This window comes from Babylonia areolata, chromosome 10 (assembly GCF_041734735.1).
Source record: "Babylonia areolata isolate BAREFJ2019XMU chromosome 10, ASM4173473v1, whole genome shotgun sequence".
NCBI lineage: Eukaryota > Metazoa > Mollusca > Gastropoda > Neogastropoda > Buccinidae > Babylonia > Babylonia areolata.
The window spans coordinates 18,580,695-18,604,523 of NC_134885.1; the positions used below are offsets into that span (position 1 = coordinate 18,580,695).

The 23,829-nt window shown below is 41.2% G+C and overlaps 2 protein-coding genes across 2 annotated transcripts in view; one reads left to right on the forward strand and one right to left on the reverse strand.

Annotated features, from left to right (window-relative positions):
- Positions 1–13,974, reverse strand: part of LOC143286853 (retinol dehydrogenase 7-like) — a 30,662-nt gene extending 16,688 nt beyond the window's left edge. The window contains exons 1-3 of the mRNA XM_076594691.1: positions 13,625–13,974; positions 11,422–11,548; positions 3,372–3,457 (exon numbers count right to left, since the gene is read on the reverse strand). Coding sequence (XP_076450806.1) covers positions 3,372–3,457; positions 11,422–11,548; positions 13,625–13,925 — 514 coding nt within the window. The 5' untranslated portion in view covers positions 13,926–13,974. The remainder of the gene's footprint in view (positions 1–3,371; positions 3,458–11,421; positions 11,549–13,624) is intronic.
- A 99-nt stretch (positions 13,975–14,073) lies between these two features.
- Positions 14,074–23,829, forward strand: part of LOC143286854 (ER membrane protein complex subunit 10-like) — an 88,258-nt gene continuing 78,502 nt past the window's right edge. Inside the window, exons 1-5 of the mRNA XM_076594692.1 lie at positions 14,074–14,191; positions 16,156–16,213; positions 17,690–17,805; positions 20,046–20,144; positions 22,022–22,203. Coding sequence (XP_076450807.1) covers positions 14,117–14,191; positions 16,156–16,213; positions 17,690–17,805; positions 20,046–20,144; positions 22,022–22,203 — 530 coding nt within the window. The 5' untranslated portion in view covers positions 14,074–14,116. The remainder of the gene's footprint in view (positions 14,192–16,155; positions 16,214–17,689; positions 17,806–20,045; positions 20,145–22,021; positions 22,204–23,829) is intronic.

The window sequence follows — 23,829 nt, forward strand, 5'->3', positions numbered from 1 at the left end:
ACATACAGAGTTACACACACACATACACAAGTAGCACATCAAGATGCACACTGACTGATGACACTAATGACCGGCAGATAACAAGGACAGGTGTTAACTCACTCCATGCCAAGAGTTTTTGCCCTTGCGAATCCCTGAAAACCCAGGGTTTGTATAGGATGGGAAAAAAATTCTCAAAAAAAACAAATAAACACCCAGAGAATTAAAATTTAGTATGTGTATTCAGTGAATGTTGTTCCATATTTGTGCAAAAAAAAAAATTATTTACTCACCATCTTGTTGTTGATCACGGTATTCATATTTTGAGTATTTTGTAGCATTTTTGCACCCATCGGAAAGGTATACCAAGTGTCCTTGAACAGCTTACAAATGTTCCACGTCACATCCTAACACTATTTGAGGAACTGAAGACCTAGTACATGTAATGAAGTATGAACAGATGGTGGAGAAAGTTGAAAATCACGCACACTAAAGAAAATATTGTCTCTACATAAAAAAGGGAGTTCACTGCACACAAAAACCTGATGTATTATCACTGACAATAGTCTTGTCTGGAGTGAAAAAGCTCATGACAGGTGATGTTGAGTCCTGGGCACAGCTTCACACACAGTGGAACTCCACATTTTGGACACCAGTTGGCAGTTTGGTGTTTTGGTGTGTTGTGGTGCTTGAACAGGTCTTCACAGACCTTGCACTTGCAGTAACTGGTCACTCATATCCACTCCAGCCATGTTGGTGATGTAGTCTTGTACTGCAGCTGGCTTCTGTCTTCCAGGACGGTGTCGTGTTGTCACACTGACCATGGTAGTTGGCAGCATGACTGTTGTCAGCACATGAACTGGTGTTTTGTCCTGCCACTTCAGCACAGCAACATGCCCTGCAACCATACACACACACAAATGATCATGCAGGTCCGACTCTTTCTTCTTATTGTTGTTTAAATTATTTGTTTGCTTATTCCCTTGTTTATTCTAAATATTTATGTGAATGGAAGCATAATGTGGTAAGTTTTTTTTACATGTAGTCAAAGAAAACCACTTTAGATTCTTTAAAAAATTTTTTAACAATATTACAAACAATAATGACAGTATCATCAGTATTAGTACTATTACTGTCATTTCTACAGCACCTTGTTCTACAAATGAACAAGTAAAACAGAAAATAAGTAAACATATGCATGCAATCACACACACACAAACACACAGTTGTACACCTGAGCATGTGACATTGTTTTCTTTCACACACACACACACACACACATATATATATATATATATATAATACATACACACTCACCATTTTCAGTCCAATCACTGGTAAAAACACCAGCAAAGTCATCCGTTTCCTCAGTGATTTCGTTGTCATTGTCGGTCAGCTGGCACATGGTCAGGACTCGCTTTCCTCTCCACTGTAAACACCCTCTTCAGCGGCCGAATCTATTTCTAGTTCATCGGGATATGGTTCAAAATCACTGTCCGACGAACCAACATTATCTCCTTCAACATCGGAGCCTTCAGTTTGGATCATTTCCAAAGTAGCTTCAACGCTGTGTTGCGTTTGACCTCTCCTACCATGTCGAACACTTCGACGTGACGCCATCTTGTCAAACAACTTGCAGAGCTGACCGAGGGTATGCTTCGTTGTCGTCTGCTAACAAACATGTCACTGCACACACAGTGTGTGTGAATGAAAAGTTGGCCAGAGATAACTTAAGAATCAGTTCTGCTTTTGAGTTTCGTATCCAACACGTCACCCCAACAGCACGACTTTTTAAAATCCAAATCCGCATATGCGGACATTGGCATCGAACGCTTTTTCCGACGACATCCGCATATGCGGACAATGGCAGCAAGCGAGTTAATCACACACAATCACTGACAGATAGGTAATAGGAACAGGTGTTAAGGTCACACTGTGACTGACAGATCGGTAACAGTGACAAGTGTTGAGGACACACAGTGACTGACAGGCAGGTAACAGGGACAGGTGTGGAGGACACACAGTGACTGACAGACAGGTAACAGGGACAGGTGTGGAGGAAACACAGTGACTGACAGACAGGTAATAGGGACATATGTGAAAGTCACACAGTGACTGACAGACAGGTAACAGGGACATGTGTGAAGGACACACAGTGACTGACAGGTAGGTAACAGGGACAGGTGTGGAAGACACACAGTGACTGACAGACAGGTAACAGGGACAGGTGTGGAGGACACACAGTGACTAACAGGCAGGTAACAGGGACAGGTGTGGAGGACACACAGTGACTGACAGACAGGTAACAGGGACAGGTGTGGAGGACACACAGTGACTGACAGGCAGGTAACAGGTACAGGTGTGGAGGACACACAGTGACTGAGAGACAGGTAACAGGGACAGGTGTTGAGGACATACAGTGACTGACAGACAGGTAACAGGGACAGGTGTGGAGGACACACAGTGACTGACAGGCAGGTAACAGGTACAGGTGTGGAGGACACACAGTGACTGAGAGACAGGTAACAGGGACAGGTGTTGAGGACATACAGTGACTGACAGACAGGTAACAGGGACAGGTGTGGAGGACACACAGTGACTGACAGACAGGTAACAGGGACAGGTGTTGAGGACACACAGTGACTAACAGACAGGTAACAGGGACAGGTTTGGAGGACACAGCAACTGACAGGCAGGTAACAGGGACAGGTTTGGAGGACACACAGTGACTGACACAGGAAACAGGGACAGGTAAGACACACAGTGACTGACACAGGTAACGGGGACAGGTGTTGAGGACACACAGTGACTGACAGACAGGTAACAGGTATGGAGGACACACAGTGACTGACAGACAGGTAACAGGTATGGAGGACACACAGTGACTGACAGACAGGTAACAGAGACAGGTGTGGAGGACACACAGTGACTGACAGACAGGTAACAGGTATGGAGGACACACAGTGACTGACAGACAGGTAACAGAGACAGGTGTGGAGGACACACAGTGACTGACAGACAGGTAACAGGTATGGAGGACACACAGTGACTGACAGACAGGTAACAGAGACAGGTGTGGAGGACACACAGTGACTGACAGACAGGTAACAGGTATGGAGGACACACAGTGACTGACAGACAGGTAACAGGTATGGAGGACACACAGTGACTGACAGACAGGTAACAGGTATGGAGGACACACAGTGACTGACAGACAGGTAACAGAGACAGGTGTGGAGGACACACAGTGACTGACAGACAGGTAACAGGGACATGTGTGGAAGACATACAGCGACTGACAGGCAGGTAACAGGGACAGGTGTTAATTACACACAGACTACCAGACAGGTAATAGGGACAGGTGTGGAAGACACACAATGAGTGTCACTGACCCTCTTCGCCAACAGCCTGCTGGATGAGAACGGCCGCTGCCTCAATGTCTCTGCTGTTGGTCACGTCCAGCTGCAGACACGTCAACCTGGCAACAACAACACCCATTATCTCCTACACACTGACAACCACACCACCCATTATCTCCCACACATTGACAACCACACCACCCTTTATCTCTCACTCATTATCTCCCACACACTGACACAGTGACAACACACCACCCATTATCTCCAACACATTGACAATACACCACCCATTATCTCCCACACACTTTACAACCACACCACTCTTTATCTCCCACACATCGACAACACACCACCCTTTATCTCCCACACACTGACAACACACCACCCTTTATATTCCACACATTAACACCACACCACGCTTTATATTCCACACATTGACAACACACCACCCTTTATCTCCCACACACTGACAACACACCACCCTTTATCTCCCACACACTGACAACACACCACCCTTTATCTCCCACACACTGACAACACACCACCCTTTATATTCCACACACTTTACAACCACACTACCGTTCATCTTCCACACATTAACAACACACCACCCTTTATCTCCTACACACTGACAACACACCACCCATTATCTCCAACATACTTTACAACACCACCACACATTATCTCCAACACATTGACAACACACCAGCATTTATCTCCCACACACTGACAACACACCACCCTTTATCTCCCACACATTGATAACATAACACCCATTATCTCCAACACAGTTTACAACACCACTACCCATGATTTCCAACACACTGACAACACACCACCCTTTATCTTCCACACACTGACAACCACAGCACCCATTATCCCCAATGCACTTTACAACCACACCAACCATTATCTCTGACACACTTTACAACCACACCACCCATTATCACCAACACATCGACAACACACCACCCTTTATTTCCCATACACTGACAACCACACCACCATATATCTCCCACACACAAACAACCACACCACCATGTATCTCCCACACACTGACAACCACACCACCATGTATCTCCCACACACTGACAACCACACCACCATATATCCCCCACACACTGACAACCACACCACCATTTTTCTCCCACACACTGACGACCACACCACCATATATCTTCCACACATTGACAACCACACCACCATATATCTCCCACACACTGACAACCACACCACCATATATCTCCCACACACTGACAACCACACCACCATATATCTCCCACACACTGACAACCACACCACCATATATCCCACACACACATTGACAACCACACCACCATATATCTCCCACACACTGACAACCACACCACCATGTATATCCCACACACGGACAACCACACCACCATGTATCTCCCACACACTGACAACCACACCACCATATATCTCCCACACACTGACAACCACACCACTATGTATCTCCCACACACTGACAACCACACCACCATATATCTCCCACACACTGACAACCACACCACCATATATCTTCCACACAGACAACCACACCACCATATATCTCCCAGACACTAACAACCACACCACCCTTCATCTCCCACACACTGACAACCACACCACCCATTATCTCCAACACAATGACAACCACACCACCCATTATCTCCAACACATTGACAACCACACCACCCATTATCTTTAACACATTGACAACCACACAACCATATATCTCCCAGACACTAACAACCACACCACCCTTTATCTCCCACACACTGACAACCACACCACCCATTATCTCCAACACAATGACAACCACACCACCCATTATCTCCAACACAATGACAACCACACCACCCATTATCTTTAACACATTGACAACCACACCACTCTATCTCCCAGACACTGACAACCACACCACTCTTTTTCTCTCACACATTCACTACACACAACCCATTACCTCCCACACATCGACAACACACCACACTTTATCTCCCACATACTGACACAGTTTCAACCACATCAACCATTATCTCCCACACACTGACAACCACACCACCGTTTATCTCCCACACACTGATAACACACCACCCTTTATCTCCCACACACTGACAACCACACCACTGTTTATCTCCCACACATGGATAACACACCACCCATTATCTCCCACACACTGACAACCACACCACCCATCATCTCCCACACACTGTCAACCACACCACCCATTATCTCCCACACACTGTCAACCACACCACCATTATCTCCAACATATTGCGACATACCACCATTATCTCCCACAAACAGACAACCACACCACCCATTACCTCCCACAGACTGTCAACCACACTACTCATTATCTGTGACACACTGTCAACCACACAACCCATTATCTCCTACACACTGTCAACCACACCACCTATTATCTCCCACAGACTGACAACCACACCACCCATTATCTCCCACACACTGTCAACCACACAACCCATTATCTCCAACACACTGTCAACAACACAACCTATTATCTCCCACACACTCACAACCACACCACCCATTATCTCCCACACACTGTCAACCACACCACCCATTATCTCCCACACACTGTCAACCACACCACCCATTATCTCCCACAGACTGACAACCACACCACCCATTATCTCCAACACAATGACAACCACACCACCCATTATCTCCAACACATTGACAACCACACCACCCATTATCTCCAACACATTGACAACCACACCACCCATTATCTTTAACACATTGACAACCACACAACCATATATCTCCCAGACACTAACAACCACACCACCCTTTATCTCCCACACACTGACAACCACACCACCCATTATCTCCAACACAATGACAACCACACCACCCATTATCTCCAACACAATGACAACCACACCACCCATTATCTTTAACACATTGACAACCACACCACTCTATCTCCCAGACACTGACAACCACACCACTCTTTTTCTCTCACACATTCACTACACACAACCCATTACCTCCCACACATCGACAACACACCACACTTTATCTCCCACATACTGACACAGTTTCAACCACATCAACCATTATCTCCCACACACTGACAACCACACCACCGTTTATCTTCCACACACTGATAACACACCACCCTTTATCTCCCACACACTGACAACCACACCACTGTTTATCTCCCACACATGGATAACACACCACCCATTATCTCCCACACACTGACAACCACACCACCCATCATCTCCCACACACTGTCAACCACACCACCCATTATCTCCCACACACTGTCAACCACACCACCATTATCTCCAACATATTGCGACATACCACCATTATCTCCCACAAACAGACAACCACACCACCCATTACCTCCCACAGACTGTCAACCACACTACTCATTATCTGTGACACACTGTCAACCACACAACCCATTATCTCCTACACACTGTCAACCACACCACCTATTATCTCCCACAGACTGACAACCACACCACCCATTATCTCCCACACACTGTCAACCACACAACCCATTATCTCCAACACACTGTCAACAACACAACCTATTATCTCCCACACACTCACAACCACACCACCCATTATCTCCCACACACTGTCAACCACACCACCCATTATCTCCCACACACTGTCAACCACACCACCCATTATCTCCCACAGACTGACAACCACACCACCCAGTACCTCCCACACACTGACAACTATACCATCCATTACGTCCCACAAACTTCATTTGCAGTAAAAACGTATTGCTTCAAATGCTAGCCAAAGTCATGCAGTCCAAGTGTTTGTGTGTGACTGTGAGTGGCACTGTGAACATGCAAACTGACTGTGGAAATGTTTATGCGTCCTATCAAGTGTTTTTTTTTCTTTATTCACTCATGATTAATTAAGCTTTTGCATGATTTTTTGTAGGCTTTCTCTCACTCACTCTCTCTCAATCTGTCTACCTGTTTGTCTGTCTATGCATGAATGTGTTTGTGTGGCAGGGATGGATGGGGCACGACTGCATAATTCTCATGCAAAGGGAAGACTTTTTGTTCAGGCTGAGGTTTTTGCATGTTTTTCTTTTTGTTTGCTTTTGTGTGTCATCTTTTCTTGTGGGCAGGATGACACTGGAGAGTGGAATGAATGAGTTTGATAGCAGCGATACAAGTGTTTTCACTGTGTCTTGATCTTTTTTTTTCCCCTTTTGTTTACAATTTGCTTCCTTTGTTTTAGTCCCTGTTTAGGGTGAGGGCTGCATGTAAAAAAGCGTAAGCTTTGCTTGTTATTATCAATATTATACTAATAAAGAATCTGTTTTGTCTTGTCTCATAACACTCTATCAACATATAAACCTTCATGGTTTTTTTTTTAATACCCTGGTGCATCTTTATCACAGCTCCAAATTGTATGAATGATACTGTATAACTTTTGGTCACATTTCTCAGCATCATTCAGGCTGCTCTCCATGGGAAGAGCGCATCACCAGCATGCAGCAACATCCTTTCTTTCTCTTTCTGTCTGTCTGCAAGTGTATTAACTTTGTTCAACAATCAAAAGGGATTTTTTCCACATATATTTGCAATGGACAACTGTTTAGATGCTGTCAGCTCATTTACATGTGCCAAGTGCAAGCTGCATGCAGCACCTTGGTTGACCATCTCATCTGAAGACTACCACCACTCAAGGTCTAGGAGATTCCATTTCCAGTCTGTAAATGGGACTTGAATCTGTGGGCATCAGTGCATTGCCACTAGGCCATGCTCTCACAAAATAATTGATGTATAACTTCTGACAGTGTGTGCCTCCAGTTTTCTACGGTCCCACCAGGTGTTAGAAGAGACCTGTCTCTCACCACCTGCACTTTGACTGGCCAGTGACCTTCACTTTTTGGCCTTTGCTTTTTCAAGATTGCCAGCTATCATGAGGACCCTGATTTCCCCCACCAACCTGAACTTGGCTGAAGCTATGTCTACACGGTATATTAAGGTTAAAGGTCCCATGGCCTTTCATGGCCATCAGAGCAGTGAGTTCATGAACCACTGTGTCTAGCCCAAACCTCTCCTTCCATCATTTTAACCATCCCAAACCAGAGTCAGGTTACCCATTCACCTCTGGATGGAGTGAGGAAAACTGGTGTAAGGTGTCTCCCAAAGACCTAAAACCATACCCTAACAGGGCCTTGAACCCTGATCATTAATGAACACTGGATCAGAAGTCCAACACCTAACTGACTCTGCCATGGTACCACCTCCTACACCATGGATATAAAAAAGAATACTAACAACTAATAATATGATCTCTAATCATGCAAAGCAAAGAAACAAAAAAGAAAACAATTTTTTACTCACTTGTGTAAACAAAGTGAGTCTATGTTTTAACCTGGTGTTCGGTTGTCTGTGTGTGTGTGTGTGTGTGTGTGTGTGTGTGTTTGTGTGTCCGTGGTCAACTTTAACATTGACATTTTCTCTGCAAATACTTTGTCAGTTGACACCAAATTAGGCAGAAAAATAGGACAAATTCAGTTCTTTCCAGTCATCTTGTTAAAACAATATTGCACCTCTGGGATGGGCACAAAAAATAATAAATGAAGCCTAATTATATGCAAACAGCATTTACTGTTATATTTATATTTTTTGTATTCTCTAAACTTGGCACTTTGATCTGATATTCTGACACAACAACAAGAGCAGTCATTTTTATCATTTTTTGTTCAAACAGGAACTTCTTTTGCAAAGCATGGAAGTTTTATTTATTTTGCAAACATTTTGGTGCAGATAGTAAAAAAGGGAAATTAATCTGTAATTAATACTAGGGGACTTAATTTGCTTTAAACTGATCTTTCTCATCTTAAACATTACATTTTGAAATTATACTCAATACATAAAAAGCTTGTGTGTTTTACTCTCAGTGTACAGGGCTTTCACTATGTTCATTCACCCAAGTGGTCTTTTTCGGAAAATACTAAAATCAATACGACGAGTGGACTTTACAGATCTGTTGGCTGAACCCTGAAGGTCATGGGCAAAAAGGAAATTTTCTATCTAAAATTACGTTTAAATAACATACTTACCGTGACCCAACTAGTGCAGACTCCGGCAGGGGTCTGACATTCCTGTCCTGTGCAAACTAATATCCGCCTATGCGGAGAAAAAGAGAGCAACTACGGCCGATAACCTCCCGGAAGTAGGTAACCTCCCCTTTGTCCCACTAGCTAGCGCCCTCTTTTGACGGCAATATGCCATCTCGACACCCGTTTGCGTACACCTATTTATACACATTCAAAGTGCATGCTCATATTCTTTGCGAACGCGAACAACGCCATTTTGTTTCAAGTTGTTGACCTGCCTGTTCAATCCTATATTCAATGGACAATACACGATAACATGTGATGGAAAGTTGGAGAAGGAGACCGTTAAATATTTATTCAGAGAAAGATTTGTGAACGCCTCATCACTTACTGGATTATGCCCCAAACTGCCATAAAAATATCCACAGAATCAGTCGGAATTCACAGTTAAAAATTGTAAACCATGCGAGTTAATACCTTGAACTGATCACGATGAAATGAAAAAATTTCCAGTCTTGACTTTTCTCAAAATGAAGTCCTTTTCACTTCTTACGACGTTTAGAAGTACTTGTACTTGGCTCTACATGTTATTAGTTTAACAAAATACTAAATTTTCATATCAACTTTAAAACTATAAAACTAGAATGAACATAAAAGAAAAATTGAATCGACCGTGTTGTACTACATTCCCGGCGGGTGTAACTAAACTTGTACATCTATCTAGATCTAGTGAAAACGGCTAAATGTTGCAGTGTGATTGCGGTGATAGCCATTAAAAAGAATTTTTTTTTTTTTACTGCCCTTAAAGATTTTTTGAATGCCCAAGATACACCAGAATAATATGATTTAAACAGCGTTCTCACTGCGAATACCGCAATTGATTTATTGCCCTTTAAAAAAGTATGTTCAAATGTTAAATTTTAGAAGGTCAATTAAGGAGCCATGATAGTGTAATGGATAAGGCAGTTTCTTCTCACCCGAACACGCGGAGTTCAAATCTGGTTTGGACTTCTTTTTTTCTTTCTTTTTTCTTTTTTCTTTTTTTTTTAACGCAAAGCTTTACATTAACAAATACAGAACACATTTGAACGATTGGATTTTTTTTTTTTTTTAAGTGTATCACAAGTGAGTCTTGAAGGCCTTGCCTCTCTTGTTTTTATATCAAACAAAATCCAGGCCAGTGTGTTATCATGTTACAGTTATATATATACACATTTCACTATCTGCATAAATTTTCAGTAATAATCTCTCAGACAAGCATAGTATCATTATGATGATCCAATGATTTTCACCACTATCTCTCTGGGCAGTGAATGATTGTGCTGTGACGCAATGATATTCTTTCACACTTGGTCTGATCAGTGTGTCATTGGAGTGTTTAAAGAACAATAAAATGTGTCACGCAACAAATCGTGTCACTCTTTTGTCTCCCTCACCTGGCAGGACTGAAAGATATTCAATGAATTCTGCTTATCATGAACATTAAGGATTTTACAAGACATGAGGTGCACACATAGAATATTTACAACAAAGTGTGTTAAATTCAAAGTAATTATACTGTGATGTTGACAGTGAACTGATTCATATATATATTTCTAAAAATTTATACATATTCAAATATTGTAAGCATAGAGTAATATGCAAAGTTCTCACCAGAGTGAGAGAGACAGACAGAGAGTGAGGGGGTGTGGGGGTGAGAAAAAAAGAGGGGGTCGGGGGGGAGAAAGAGATAAAAACAAAACCAAAAGAAACAAAATAAAATATCTAGACAGGGTAATGATGTAACTGTAAGCATAATCATAACTGAATCATACTTTTTTCTGCCCTGCCCTTGGATAAACAAAAAGGAAAATAATAGTAATGCTTTAGAATAATATAAAAGAACAGATATATGGGAGAAAGAAAGACAGAGAGAGAGACATGCAGACAGAAAAGGGAAGAACAAGAGACAGACAGTAAAAACAAAAGAACAAAACAAAGAAATATCAGGATTGTTACCGATCTGAACACTTGTTTCTCAGTTCCACAGCACCAATGCCATCCTTTTCCAAGAAACCAGCAAACACCCTCATGCCAATGCTGTCCAGCTTCTGCACCAGGGCATGGCCAAACCCACTGTCACATCCTGCCACACAAAGTAAACCTGCTGAAAACATTCATAAAGTAATAGAAATCATGCCCTATTGAAAATAAAGTAATTGACAGAAGCATTTGTGAATTACTTAAAACTGTAAAATTTACTTGTCCCCACCCCCACCCCATCCCCTCTCCATACATACAGTATACAAGCAAGCACGTGTGCATGCACACACGAACACACTTGCAGCAAACATTTACAATTAAGAAATAACAGCATTTGAAATTCTAAAACTGTAAAATGAAGGTGTTTTTTGTTCACCACATGATGTACATTATTTGGGCTATGTAACAAGATCCAATGGCCTTCCTTAAACAATCCTTGATGACCAGCATAGGAAAAATTCTACTCATCGTAAAAAACTTGTTCTTTTGTCCTTTTCTTTTTAAGGGGAGCAGGAGGTGGGGGTGGTTGTTCCTGGGAGAAATAAACAAAGAAGATATAATGATATTGTATAATTTTGTTCCCTGTCTGTAGGCAAGTATTTGTTTATGCACTTGCTGTGCATGTAAACTTGAACGGAGCACATGAAGCGCAACTATAGATACATAATACTATATACAAACCAAAAACACATGAAAACATATATAAAGTGAGATACAAACAGTGTACACATATTTGTTTATTTCTGTGCATGCTTAATTCATTACACAAGTGCACAAGTAAACAAGTAGTGAGTACACACATTTTATGCGTACACACAATATATAATGGGTTTTTTTATGACCCATAGTCATAGTCATACTGCAAGATTTTACACTGATATCAAAATTGTAAACTGGTCAGCTGGTGATTTATAAGCCAAAGATAACTTAGTAACTGCTGCTCTCCACCAAAGAGGTTTAGTATTAGTACAATAGATCTACTTTCAAAACATTTTATGCATATACTCAATATATAATGGGTTTTTTATGACTCATAATCATACTGCAAGATTTTACATGAATATCAAAATTGTAAACCAGTCAGATGGTGATTTATAAGTCACAACTTAGTAACTGCTGCTCTCCACCAAAGAGGTTTAGTATTAATTAGTACAATAGATCTACTTTCAAAACACCACAACATACATACACACACATATACACTGTACACAAAAGTGACAATCAGTGAATCACAGAGTCTGATGTGGATGTTCTTGAAAGAAATCACTTGAAAGGAAATTAAGTCTTAATTACTTGTTTTAGTTTATTACACATTGTTCTGAAATGAACAGATGAGATTAAAAAAAAAGACAGATAATTTCATACTTCAATATTTGTGATTAAAACAAGCACGCAATGCATAAAAAAAAGTGTGCACCTGGAAATATCACTTTGATCTCAGTTTTTGTCAATAGGCTGAAAAGCGATAAACTGTTAATTTATAAAGATTACCAAAATGAATTACAATGTAAACAGTGAATAAACATTAAGCAATGAGACCAATGAAAAGTTACATAAATGACTATTATCAGTAAGTCTGCTATATATCATTATATGCATTTCAACAGCATCAATAGATAATCTAATTCAGTTACTTACAAGTAATTTATTTGAAATGAGAACTTTCTGGTCATTTATGATACATGCATGGAAGTGCATTAATGCCTCTGCACACACACACACGTGTGTGTGTGTGTGTGTGTTCCTACTATAGGCTCTCAAGGCAGGCCTGGTTGGGTTTATCACTTTAACTTAAGCACTGGTTACACACATGCCCATTAAAAAATAACAAAAACAAACACAAAAAAGGCATGTGGTGTAGCATTTTATATGAATCAGTCTGCAAGCTTTGATACATTCTTGAAACTCAGTGTGTGTGTGTGTGTGTGTGTGTGTGTGTGTGTGTTGTGTGTGTGTGACTGAGTGAGTGCATGCACTTAACTGTGCATGTATATTTTTCAGGTAAATATAATTTTGTATTGAGCATATACACATTTCTGCATAAGAACCATATGAGTCAGTATGAACAATACGTACTCGGTGGTTCCTGCGAACAAGTTTCTTGCAAAAGATTCAAGCTACTAAAAGTAAAACTAAAACAATGAGGACAAAACATTGGCCAAACAGAGTTCTGAGGTACCTGTAATAAAAACAGTTTTATTGTCAGCAGGCAAATGACTTGCTGGGAGTATGCTGTAAACAAACAAGCAACCAACTGCAAAAACAACCAAGCCACCAGGCCCTTTGATAAAGAACTGGCATAGTGGTTCTCCCAAAAACAAGACGACCAGACTCAAAAACGAGCGAAAACCAAATCGGAATTCGTTCGTGAAAAACTTCGACAAAACGGCCATTCCAAATACGACTGTCACAGTGGAATATAAAACTGAATAAAACACAATGTCATCTTTTTCAATGTCCTCGGAAACTTCGATTTCCATGGCAGTGATTTATAGGTGTGGTGTTCCGAACTGGCAAAATTGATGCTGTTCTTTCACAGCAGTCGCACAAAAACGCGCAGTCGCTGCGACGATTTTTCTGATAGGCTGGATTTCCTTCTCAGCTTGAAACGTCGTTGCCGGATGGCTCGCCTTTTCAAGGCCGATAACATCCGCTTACAGTGACATCGAACATGGCTGCGCCCATCGAATCCATGGCAGGCAAGATCTTAGCCGGAATATTCTTCATTCTCATAGCGGGAGTTCACGTAAGTCGTTAGTAATCTGGTCTGCTAATCTGGGGGCAGGTGCAGATGAGAAGCATGACGGCTTGTTTTCTAGTATTTAGTATTGGGACAGAAGTACATGTGCTAACTGCCAATGTTTTCGTGCTGTCAGCTCCCCCTCCCTCGCCCCCCCCCCCCCCCACTCCCCCTGCTTCCAACTCTAGAGCTGTCTGCCTGACTCTCTGCCCGTTGGTGTGCGTGAGTGCGTTTACGAGCGTTCGTAGATGTGTGTGTGTGTGTGTGTGTGTGATTGCGTTTATGAGCGTTCGTAGGTGCATGTGTGTATATGACTCTGTGTGTGTGTGTGTGTGTTTCTCTCTCCCTGTGTGTGTGTGTGTGTGTGTGTGTGTTCTTGTTGATAGGAAGTCATCTTCAAATGTTGTTGAAATTCTGCGCTGGTGGTAGCAGATGGTTAGTCGGGTGAAAATAAAAGTGTTTGTGCGCCCCATATATCAAACTAAGCATATCTTTTAGTTTTAATCATTTTGATTATATTGATGATTCCAGACTGGGCTTCTAGGTATCTATACTCCAGTAGTGGACTAGGACTGACAAGAACCATGCATTTTGATGGAGGCACACTTGTACTGGATTGTTGGTGGCTCTTTTTGGTGGCAGCAGGTTGGGGTCTGCTGGAGTTCATCATCAGGAGCCCATTGTGGAATTTTACATGCAGCGGTCAGGCAGAGTTCTGTGTGCCAGGTCTGCAGTAAGAGCCAACTGAGCATGCTCAACAGATCATCAGATCTTGTGGTCTTAGGGTATTCCTGGGCTACTCATCTCACAGCACATTCAGGCTTCTGAAAATGCATGAATATAGAAAAAATGCACAGCATGTTCACCATCTTTGAGACACTCAAAATTTTTTTAACAAACACATAAAAAGAATGGAAATCATGTATCATGTATCAATCTGGTACTAGGATCATATTCTACAAAAGAAAGAAAAAAGAAGGAATAAGTTATTTCCCAGAAACTTTGATGATTATGCTTGGAAAGTATGCCTGCGTTTTTATGTGCGTAGCATTTTCCTAGATGATAACCAGTGTGAGTTGTTGATCAGTTGTTGACACTCAAGGTGGAACGACTGTCCACACATGTTACAAATGACAGAAAGTTTAGATAGCTCAGAGTGTAGAGGAGCTAGTAGAGGTTGGGGAAGTTGTTGTTTGATCTTGAAGTGATGTGTGTGTGTGTTTGTGTGTCTGCATGCATGTGTGTGTGTGTGTGTGTGTGTGTGTGTGTGTTCATGGCCCTCATCAAAATAAATTAACTGGGGGTCCTTGAGACTCTTTAGCTGGAGTGATAGCCCCAATAGATTAGGGGGTTCAAGTTCCAGTGATGGGTGGTCCTCTTCTACAAAGAATAGAAGTAGTTTCAGATCTTGCTCTCTGCTTTACAGTGGGGAGCAACATTTTGATTCAGTTGGTCAGAAAAATATCAACATTCCAGAAAGGTGATAACTCTGGAGCACTCCATGCAACTTGCAACATGGCAACTTGACTTGAGGCAGAATCTCTGCATTCCAAGTTTTACTTTTTGTATATATATATAATGTGTGTGTGTTTGTGTGTGTATGTGGGTGTGGGTGTGTGTGTGTGAATGAGATATCAGGATCAGAATCATATTTATTTATCATGAAAACCATACATGAAGATTTATAGAGAAAACAGTGAAATAAAATTAACAACCAAACTGAATGTGAGAGGCGTGCTTTATTAATTTTATAACTCGGGGTACTTTGAAACATTCTTGTGTGTGTGTGTGTGTGTGTGTGTGTGTGTGAGAGAGAGAGAGAGAGAGAGAGAGAGAGAGAGAGAGAAAATAATGTAAAGTATTCACCAAGCATGTTTTGTATGTGTACAGAATTTACTTAGATAGTTTATTTCATTGTCTCAAACTGTTTCCATGCAATGCCAATAGTTGTTCTTGTTTTTTTCCTGCAGGCTGAAGATGAATTTGAAGGATCAAGAACATTGCAAGTGGAGCACAGTTTTGACCAAGGTTTGTTCATGGCCAGTGTGATTAACTTCCAGAATGTTCTTGTTTGTGCTTGTCTTCATTCTTGAATTTTTTAATTGTGTGTGTGTGTGTGTGTGCGTGCGTGCATGCATGTGTGCGTGATAGAGAGAGAGAGAGAGATGAAAAGAAATGGTGATGTAATGTGTATTGACAGTTACTTCACATTTTGGATATGTATATGTGAAATAATACACACACACACACACACACACACACACACACACATATATATACCGTCTAAAAACACTTATAGTGAATAGACGTTAAACTGAAGATAAAACATATATATATATATATATATATATATATATATATATATATATATATGAAATTCTTTTTTTCATGGGTAATTCATAAGCACTGATGTGCTTTTATTTATTGATTTATTTTTATCTACTTCCCATCTGCTAAACCACAATGAACCAGTGCATAAAGGCCATGGAAGGGAATCAGAAAGGGAATAGAACATGGGTGGTCTCATTGAAAATTTGAATGCTTTAAAGTGCAAGACATATGAGTCCAAAGACACAGCTCCTGCAGATAGCCAGAAGGCAGCATTCATCAGTGGGTCATACTGGGTTCCTCATCTTTCTGTGACTTTAATATGTATTTATTCATGCTTTGAGTACTCGGTTGTTTTCTGACTGGTTTGCTTTTTTACTTTGTGGTTTTTAGATAACACCCACCTCCCACACTCCACATATGGGGATGCCGGGAGTCTTTCAGTATAAATAGCATCCCTCCTTGAAGTTCTGTGCTAGAAATTTCCTCTTTTCTGTTGCTCTCTTTGTTTGTGCCTTTTTACTTTCTTCATTGTTGTCCGCTTTTTCTGCCTTCCCAGTCTATTCCCCATTCTTTTTTTCGAGCAAACCTTGACATTTTTTCCCCCCTTTTCCATAGACTGTGATGTACTGTCTGCTGTTTTGCTCTGGTGATTAGGTAGTGAAATTGTAATCACTGAGATGGCCACTGGCTGTCCATTCATTAGTAGTATTTGCATATATATATATATATATATATATATATATATATATATATATATATATATATATATGGCCTTTAATATGTTTTTGTTTTGTTTTGGAGAATTGTTCTTTCCTTTTTTATGATTTTTTATAATCTGGGGATGGTAATTTAAGCGGAAGGGCTGACCTCATCACCACAGCCTTGTCTTATTTGCCCTAAGGAGCTACATGGTTAGATAATTTGTCATGAACTGTGTTTTGTGGGTTTGTCTTGTTTGTTTGTTTTGTTTTTTTTGTTTTGTTTTTGTGTAGATGTGACAGTTATTTCCTGCCATGGTTGAGCATTTGTATGGTTTGACAGTCCTGGTATATTTTGGTGCTGTCAGATGGACTATAAGCAGCAATAAACAATAAAACTCCCACACAAGCACACACTCCTTCACATTTGTTTTGTGTCTTTTGGATGATGGTTTTCTATCTGTGGTGACTGCAGGTGCTAGTCCTACCTTCAGCAAGCGAGGGACAGTGGTGATCTATTCACTGAAGAGCAACAAGGCCCAGTTTTCACAGGCCTCCTCCCTGTCCCCTCAGGAAAAAGAGCAACTGGAGGTAGGTGATGGTATAGAATTCATGACTTGCTATCTTCGTCAGTGTACTTAATCATTTTTTTTCAGTTACCTCTCTTGTTTAGATATACTTTGTAGGTTGTCCTGACAGCAATGCATATAAAATCATTGCTTATAGTTGTATAAAGTTATAGGCCAGCTTACTGCAAAAGTGACATTTCAGGGGTGGACAGTAACGCCCACTGAGTGAAGTGTTGACCTAGTGGTAGTGCGTCCTCTTAGGAAGCGAGAGAAGCTAAGCGCACTGGTTTGAAACCCATAGTCGTCAGTGTTTTCTTCTCCTCCACTATACCTTGAGTGGTGGTCTGGTTGCTAGTCATTTGGATGAGATGATAAACCAAGGTCCCATGTGCAGCATGCACTTGGCACACGTAAAAGAACCCACAGCAACAAAAGGGTTGGCAAAATTATGTAGAAAAATCCACTCTGACAGGAAAACAAATAGAAAATGCAGGCAGAAATTTTTTTTTTTTTTAAATGGGTGGCACTCTCATTGTATTTGTAGTGACATGCTCTCCCTGGGTAGAGCAGTCAGAATTTCACACAGAGAAATCTGTTGTGATGAAAAGAGCAATGCATTGAAGTATAATATAATGGGTACGAAGAATGTCTATTGGAAAAAGATGGCCAAACATTGAAGTTGATGGCTTTACTCTCTCTAAACACTGTCCACAACTAATCACCAAGATGTAACAGGTGGTGCACAAATCATTTCAGATAATGGTAGAGTTCAGGTTTCATATAGGTCATCAGTCATTGATGCATAAGGTTTTAAAATGACCCATTGGTTACAAGTTGGTCACTTGACATTAATTTTTTGTAAATTCAGTCATGCCAAAAGCACTTTGTAGAAAGAATCCTTTTATTTTCCCGCAAAACAGTCATGATTGCAGTTTCAAATTGATAAAAATATCAGTTATATAATAAATGATATAATCGTTACTGTCGTTTGACATCAAGCAGGTGAACTTTATGAAAAATACAAAACAAACTTGTATGGAGCTGATTGTGAAAAAAATCAAAACTTGTACTGACCCCATTGTGAAAAGAAAAAAATCAAAACTTGTACTGAGTCCATTGTGAAAAGAAAAAAATCAAAACATGTACTGAGCCCATTGTGAAAAGTAAAAAAAAAAAAAACTTGTACTGAGCCCAGTGTGAAAAGAAAAGAAAAATCAAAACTTATAAAGAGCCAGGAAACACAAAGGCATTGTCACATGTGTATTGTGAACTGAGGTGGAATACAAAGCCAGTTAAAAGCTTTTTACTTTCCTGCCAGTCTCCTTGTTTGTGTTTTCATAACCCAACTTACATATACTGACATAGATTACATTATCTTTGTTGTGCATTTTTTCTTCCTGTGTATGCACAAGAATGGAATTACACAGGTCTGCACATTATTCTGCCATGGTACTTTAGAAATGTTAGGGACATTTTGCAACTTTGAAGATTTGGATTTTCACAAAGCAGAGGAAGGTGCATTTCTAAAACAATGGTATTACTATTAGATGAATACAAGTGACAGTTACAATGTAGGTCTGATGTCTTTCAGCTCTATTGCTTTGCTTTTGTTTCTACTTTTTCCTTTGTCTTAGTTGGACCATAATGTGAACATTTCCCAGAGCAGTCAGCATAAATCAGTGTTTCAGTATTGAAGAATAAAGTTTAGTAATGACTGTGTTGCATTTTCCATGTTCACCATAATGAGTACCATTTCACATGTGATAAAGTATGAATTAAATTTTCTATTTTGCGGGTGTTGGGTCATTATATTAAAAGCATTTATCTTCTCACAGGTGGCAGTAGTTTTCATTCCTCTTGCTAGACTTCCCCTCCCACCCTCTGTCTCTCTTCCTCTCCTACCTCGCTCTCTTTCTGTCTGTTTTGTTTGAATTTCTTTGTGAGCTTGTCTGCTGTCTATCAATTTATCAGTACAATGTGTGTATTGGATGCTTAACATTCACCAGTTTACAGAATATACACATGTGGTTGATTTGTGAAAACACTGAGTTTAGGTTTGAATAACAGGAAAATCTAAATTTACAGCCTTTTTTTCTGGTCATGAAACCTGTCTGTTTCTGTTTGTGTCTTATGACTGAAGATGAACAATGCTTCAGTTATGGTCAAAGTGTTATAGTAGGGTCCTAAAAAGTGGTTGTGTGATTCTTGTTGTTTAACTTTGACACACTCAGCAGGGTGGAAGTGTGACTGCGCATGTTACAGACTGCTGCCAAGCAGAATGGCATCTACCGGCTGAGGATTCCTCTGGTCAAGGGAGGCAGCTCTGAGCCAACAAGCTTTGTCTCCACTTTCACCACTGCTGTGAGTGCACCTTTCCTCCTGGTAGTCTGCCTTGATAAGGGGGAAGAGCGGAGAAAGGGCACATGTGCACACACACACACACACACACACGCACACATATATACTGATGCACACACACTCGCACACACACGCACGCACACACACACACACACACATGCATACTTAGTATACATATGTACACATTCCTGGTAAGCCCATCATAGTCCAAAGATGACTGTATTCTCAACAATGGGAGCCAGAGCGGAACACAGCCACACACACATACATACACACATCTGTATACATACACAACACGGCTGCTCAGCCGAGCACAAAATCCGGCTCTTTAGTTGGCCGAGCAGCGTCTAGCGTCTTGGGTCAAAATTTTTTTAATGCCAGACTTTCCCACCGCACTCTGTACTGACCGGCACATTCGCCGCGGTATTTCTGGCCCCGCGCGCCAAACTGGGACACTGCCTTCTTTGTTTCACTCGGCCCCGCAGCCCCGCCCCACTTTTCCCACCTTTTCACAGCATCCACACATTTCCTGCAGCGATTACAGAAAGTTGAATTATTGCCATTCCTGGTTGTATTATTGGAGTGCAGTTTGATTTGATTTACACAATTTCATTATTTTATCAACATCATCGTTTCATTTTTTTTTTTTTTTTTACCTTAAAAATCTTCGTCTTTCTCGTGAAATGAAGGGCACGGCAGTGCCATAAGCCGACAGACACTCACCCCGCTCTCCATCCCCCTGCTGCTCGCACTCACCATGCTACAGTGTGTTCATTTAAACGTTTGTTGTGCTGCCAAGAAAAATCGCACAACTCAAAAGGTAAGCTAATCTGCATGCAGGCATGCTATATGTTCTGTGTGTATTTACGATGTTATTGTGCTAAACGCCTGTTTTCTTAGAGAGGGATTTAAACTTAACGATTTTTGCGATCATGTTTCTGCTTATCCTTCTCTTCTCTTTCTTCATTTATGTTTCAGCCGTTGCCGCAACAACCGCTATGTAAGAAAACATATTGTGTTTGGAGTCAATGGAAAGCTTATTTTGTGTTCTCTTTAGAAAACCACTTCTTTAGTCGTTATTTCCGATCCATCCGAGGAGATGATGCGCGAAAGAAACAAAGCAGATTTACCGAACAAGCGTACAGCGAGTGCTGCTGGCGCGGCCTGTTTGTCAGCCGCGTTTATTCATATCCATGCCCTACTTCCTGGGTTCACGAACTTTCGCAGGGCCAACTAAAGTGCCAGCACTGAACACCCGTGACAAGCATACAAACATATATTTATGCATTCATGTGCACACACATACACACATGCACATACATGCAAGCACAGAGAGCTATCCCTTTTCCTTTTAATATATTTCTGTTTTTTATGATTTCTTTATTGATTTATTCATCATGCTTTTGTTTTCATCATCACATCCACATTTTGTGTTTTATTTGTGTTGCATTACCTTTTGTCACAACAGATTTCTCTCTGTGAAATTTGGGCTGCTCTTCCCAGGGAGAGTTTGTTGCCATTGTGCATCGGCATCCCCTTTTCTTTCTCTTTTTTCTGTCTGCAAGTATCATTGTTTTACTGTCAAAGTGAATTTTTCTGCAGAATTTTGCAAGGGACAACCCTTGAGTTGCCATGTGTTCTCTAGTCTACATGCTCACTGTACTTTTGAACCTCTGTTTATCATCGCCTCTGAAACACTAGCACCCACACTACCACTCAGGGTCTAGTGGAGTGGGGGATTAAAAATTCTGGTCTGAATATGGGACTGGACACTGGTTGGGTACATTACCATCAGGCCATCACTCCACTAATGTTGGTAACATTCTTCAAAATGAAACATAAAAAGACAACACTTACATTTGTCTTGTTTATGGTGACAGTGTTCAGTGTACGAGTCAGGCCTGAAGGACCGTGTGATGGTGAACTTTGACACGACGGGGGAGGTGCTGGGGGTGAGCGTTCTGCCGGCTGTGGGCACCTGCACTGGCGCCAGTGTCGGTGCTGCCAACCTGACCAACTGGAAAACCTCCGTGGACGTGCTGCAGACTGTGGCTGGGCCTGTGTGAGTATCTGTGTGTGTGTGTGTGTGTGTGTGTGTTTATATGTGTGTGTGTGTTTGTGCATGCATGTGTGTGTGTGTATGTGTGTGTGCATGTGTGTGTGTGTGTGTGTGTGTGCATGTGCATGTGTGTGTGCATGTGTGTGTGTGCATGTGAGAAATCTGACACAGTGGAGTGATGGCCTATAGGTAACGCGTCCGCCTAGGAAGCGAGAGAATCTGAGTGCGCTGGTTCGAATCACGGCTCGGCCACCGATATTTTCTCCCCCTCCACTAGACCTTGAGTGGTGGTCTGGACGCTAGTCATTCGGATGAGACGATAAACCGAGGTCCCATATGCAGCATGCACTTAGCTCACGTAAAAGAACCCATGGCAACAAAAGGGTTGTTCCTGGCAAAATTCTGTAGAAAAATCCGCTTCGATAGGAAAAACGAATAAAACTGCACGCAGGAAAAAATACCAAAAAATGGGTGGCGCTGTAGTGTAGCGACGCACTCTCCCTGGGGAGAGCAGCCCGAATTTCACACAGAGAAATCTGTTGTGATAAAAAGAAATACAAAATACAAAAAATACAGGTCCAAAGCCTAAAGTTTATGACTAGAAGGTCATGACCTTTACCATTGTCCTGATTAGATGGGAAGCTTTCTGTTTTCAATTGACTGGCATCAAGAGTGAACGTGAGCAACTTGTTTCAAGAGTCTGAGCACAAGAGCAAGTGCTTGATCAATGAGGATGTGACCCATGTTAGTTTTTGTGCATCAAGAACAAGAACAAGGACTGTTCTGAGTGAATTGAACACTGTGATATAGTCTTTGGTGTATATGTGATTTTTGTGTATGTGAATAAGTGAATATATTGGGTTCACAAATAGTTAAGGACCTCTTGGAAATTTACAGAAACTTCTTCTTGAAAGCATGGTGAAATGCGGCTGAATTTCCGGCAAACAGTGGTGTATTCACCCAGTGTAATGAGCACCACTGATAACCAGAGGTGCTTTGTACACTTTTATTTTCATTATGAAAAGCCACAGCTGTCCAGCCCTGAAACGGCCTTTTGTGGTGGTCTGAGCCATGTGCAGCTTGATTAGATTTGAGCCAAAGCTGTTGTTTCAAAACCACTGAACAACTGTACAGTTTTGGCTGACGCATCACTTTTTCCAAATGCATATTTCAAACTGTTTATAGTGTGCATGTGCCTGAAACTGTCTTGGGTATTCAGTAAAGGCCTCTGGTAGACCATCTGTACTATTCCAACATACATAATTTAATACTTCTTTTGATTTTGTTAACAAAAAAAAACATGCCTGGTTCTGTGAAGTAGTCATTACTATTTTTTTTAAGTCTGTATGTACTTTTGTGTGTGTGTGTCTCTCTCTTTATGTGTTTGTCTGTCAGTGTTTGTGTGTGTGTCTGTGTTTGTCAGTGTGTGTATGTGTGTGTCTTTGTGCATTTTTGTGTTTGTGAAGTCTGTATGTACGTATGTGTGTGTGAGTGTGTGTCAGTATCTCTGTATGTGTTTGTATGTACATGTGTGTGTGTGTGTGTGTCTGTGTTTGTGTTTGTGTGTGTTGTGTGTGTGTCTGTGTTTGTGTTTGTGTGTGTTGTGTGTGTCTTTGTGTGTGTGTATGT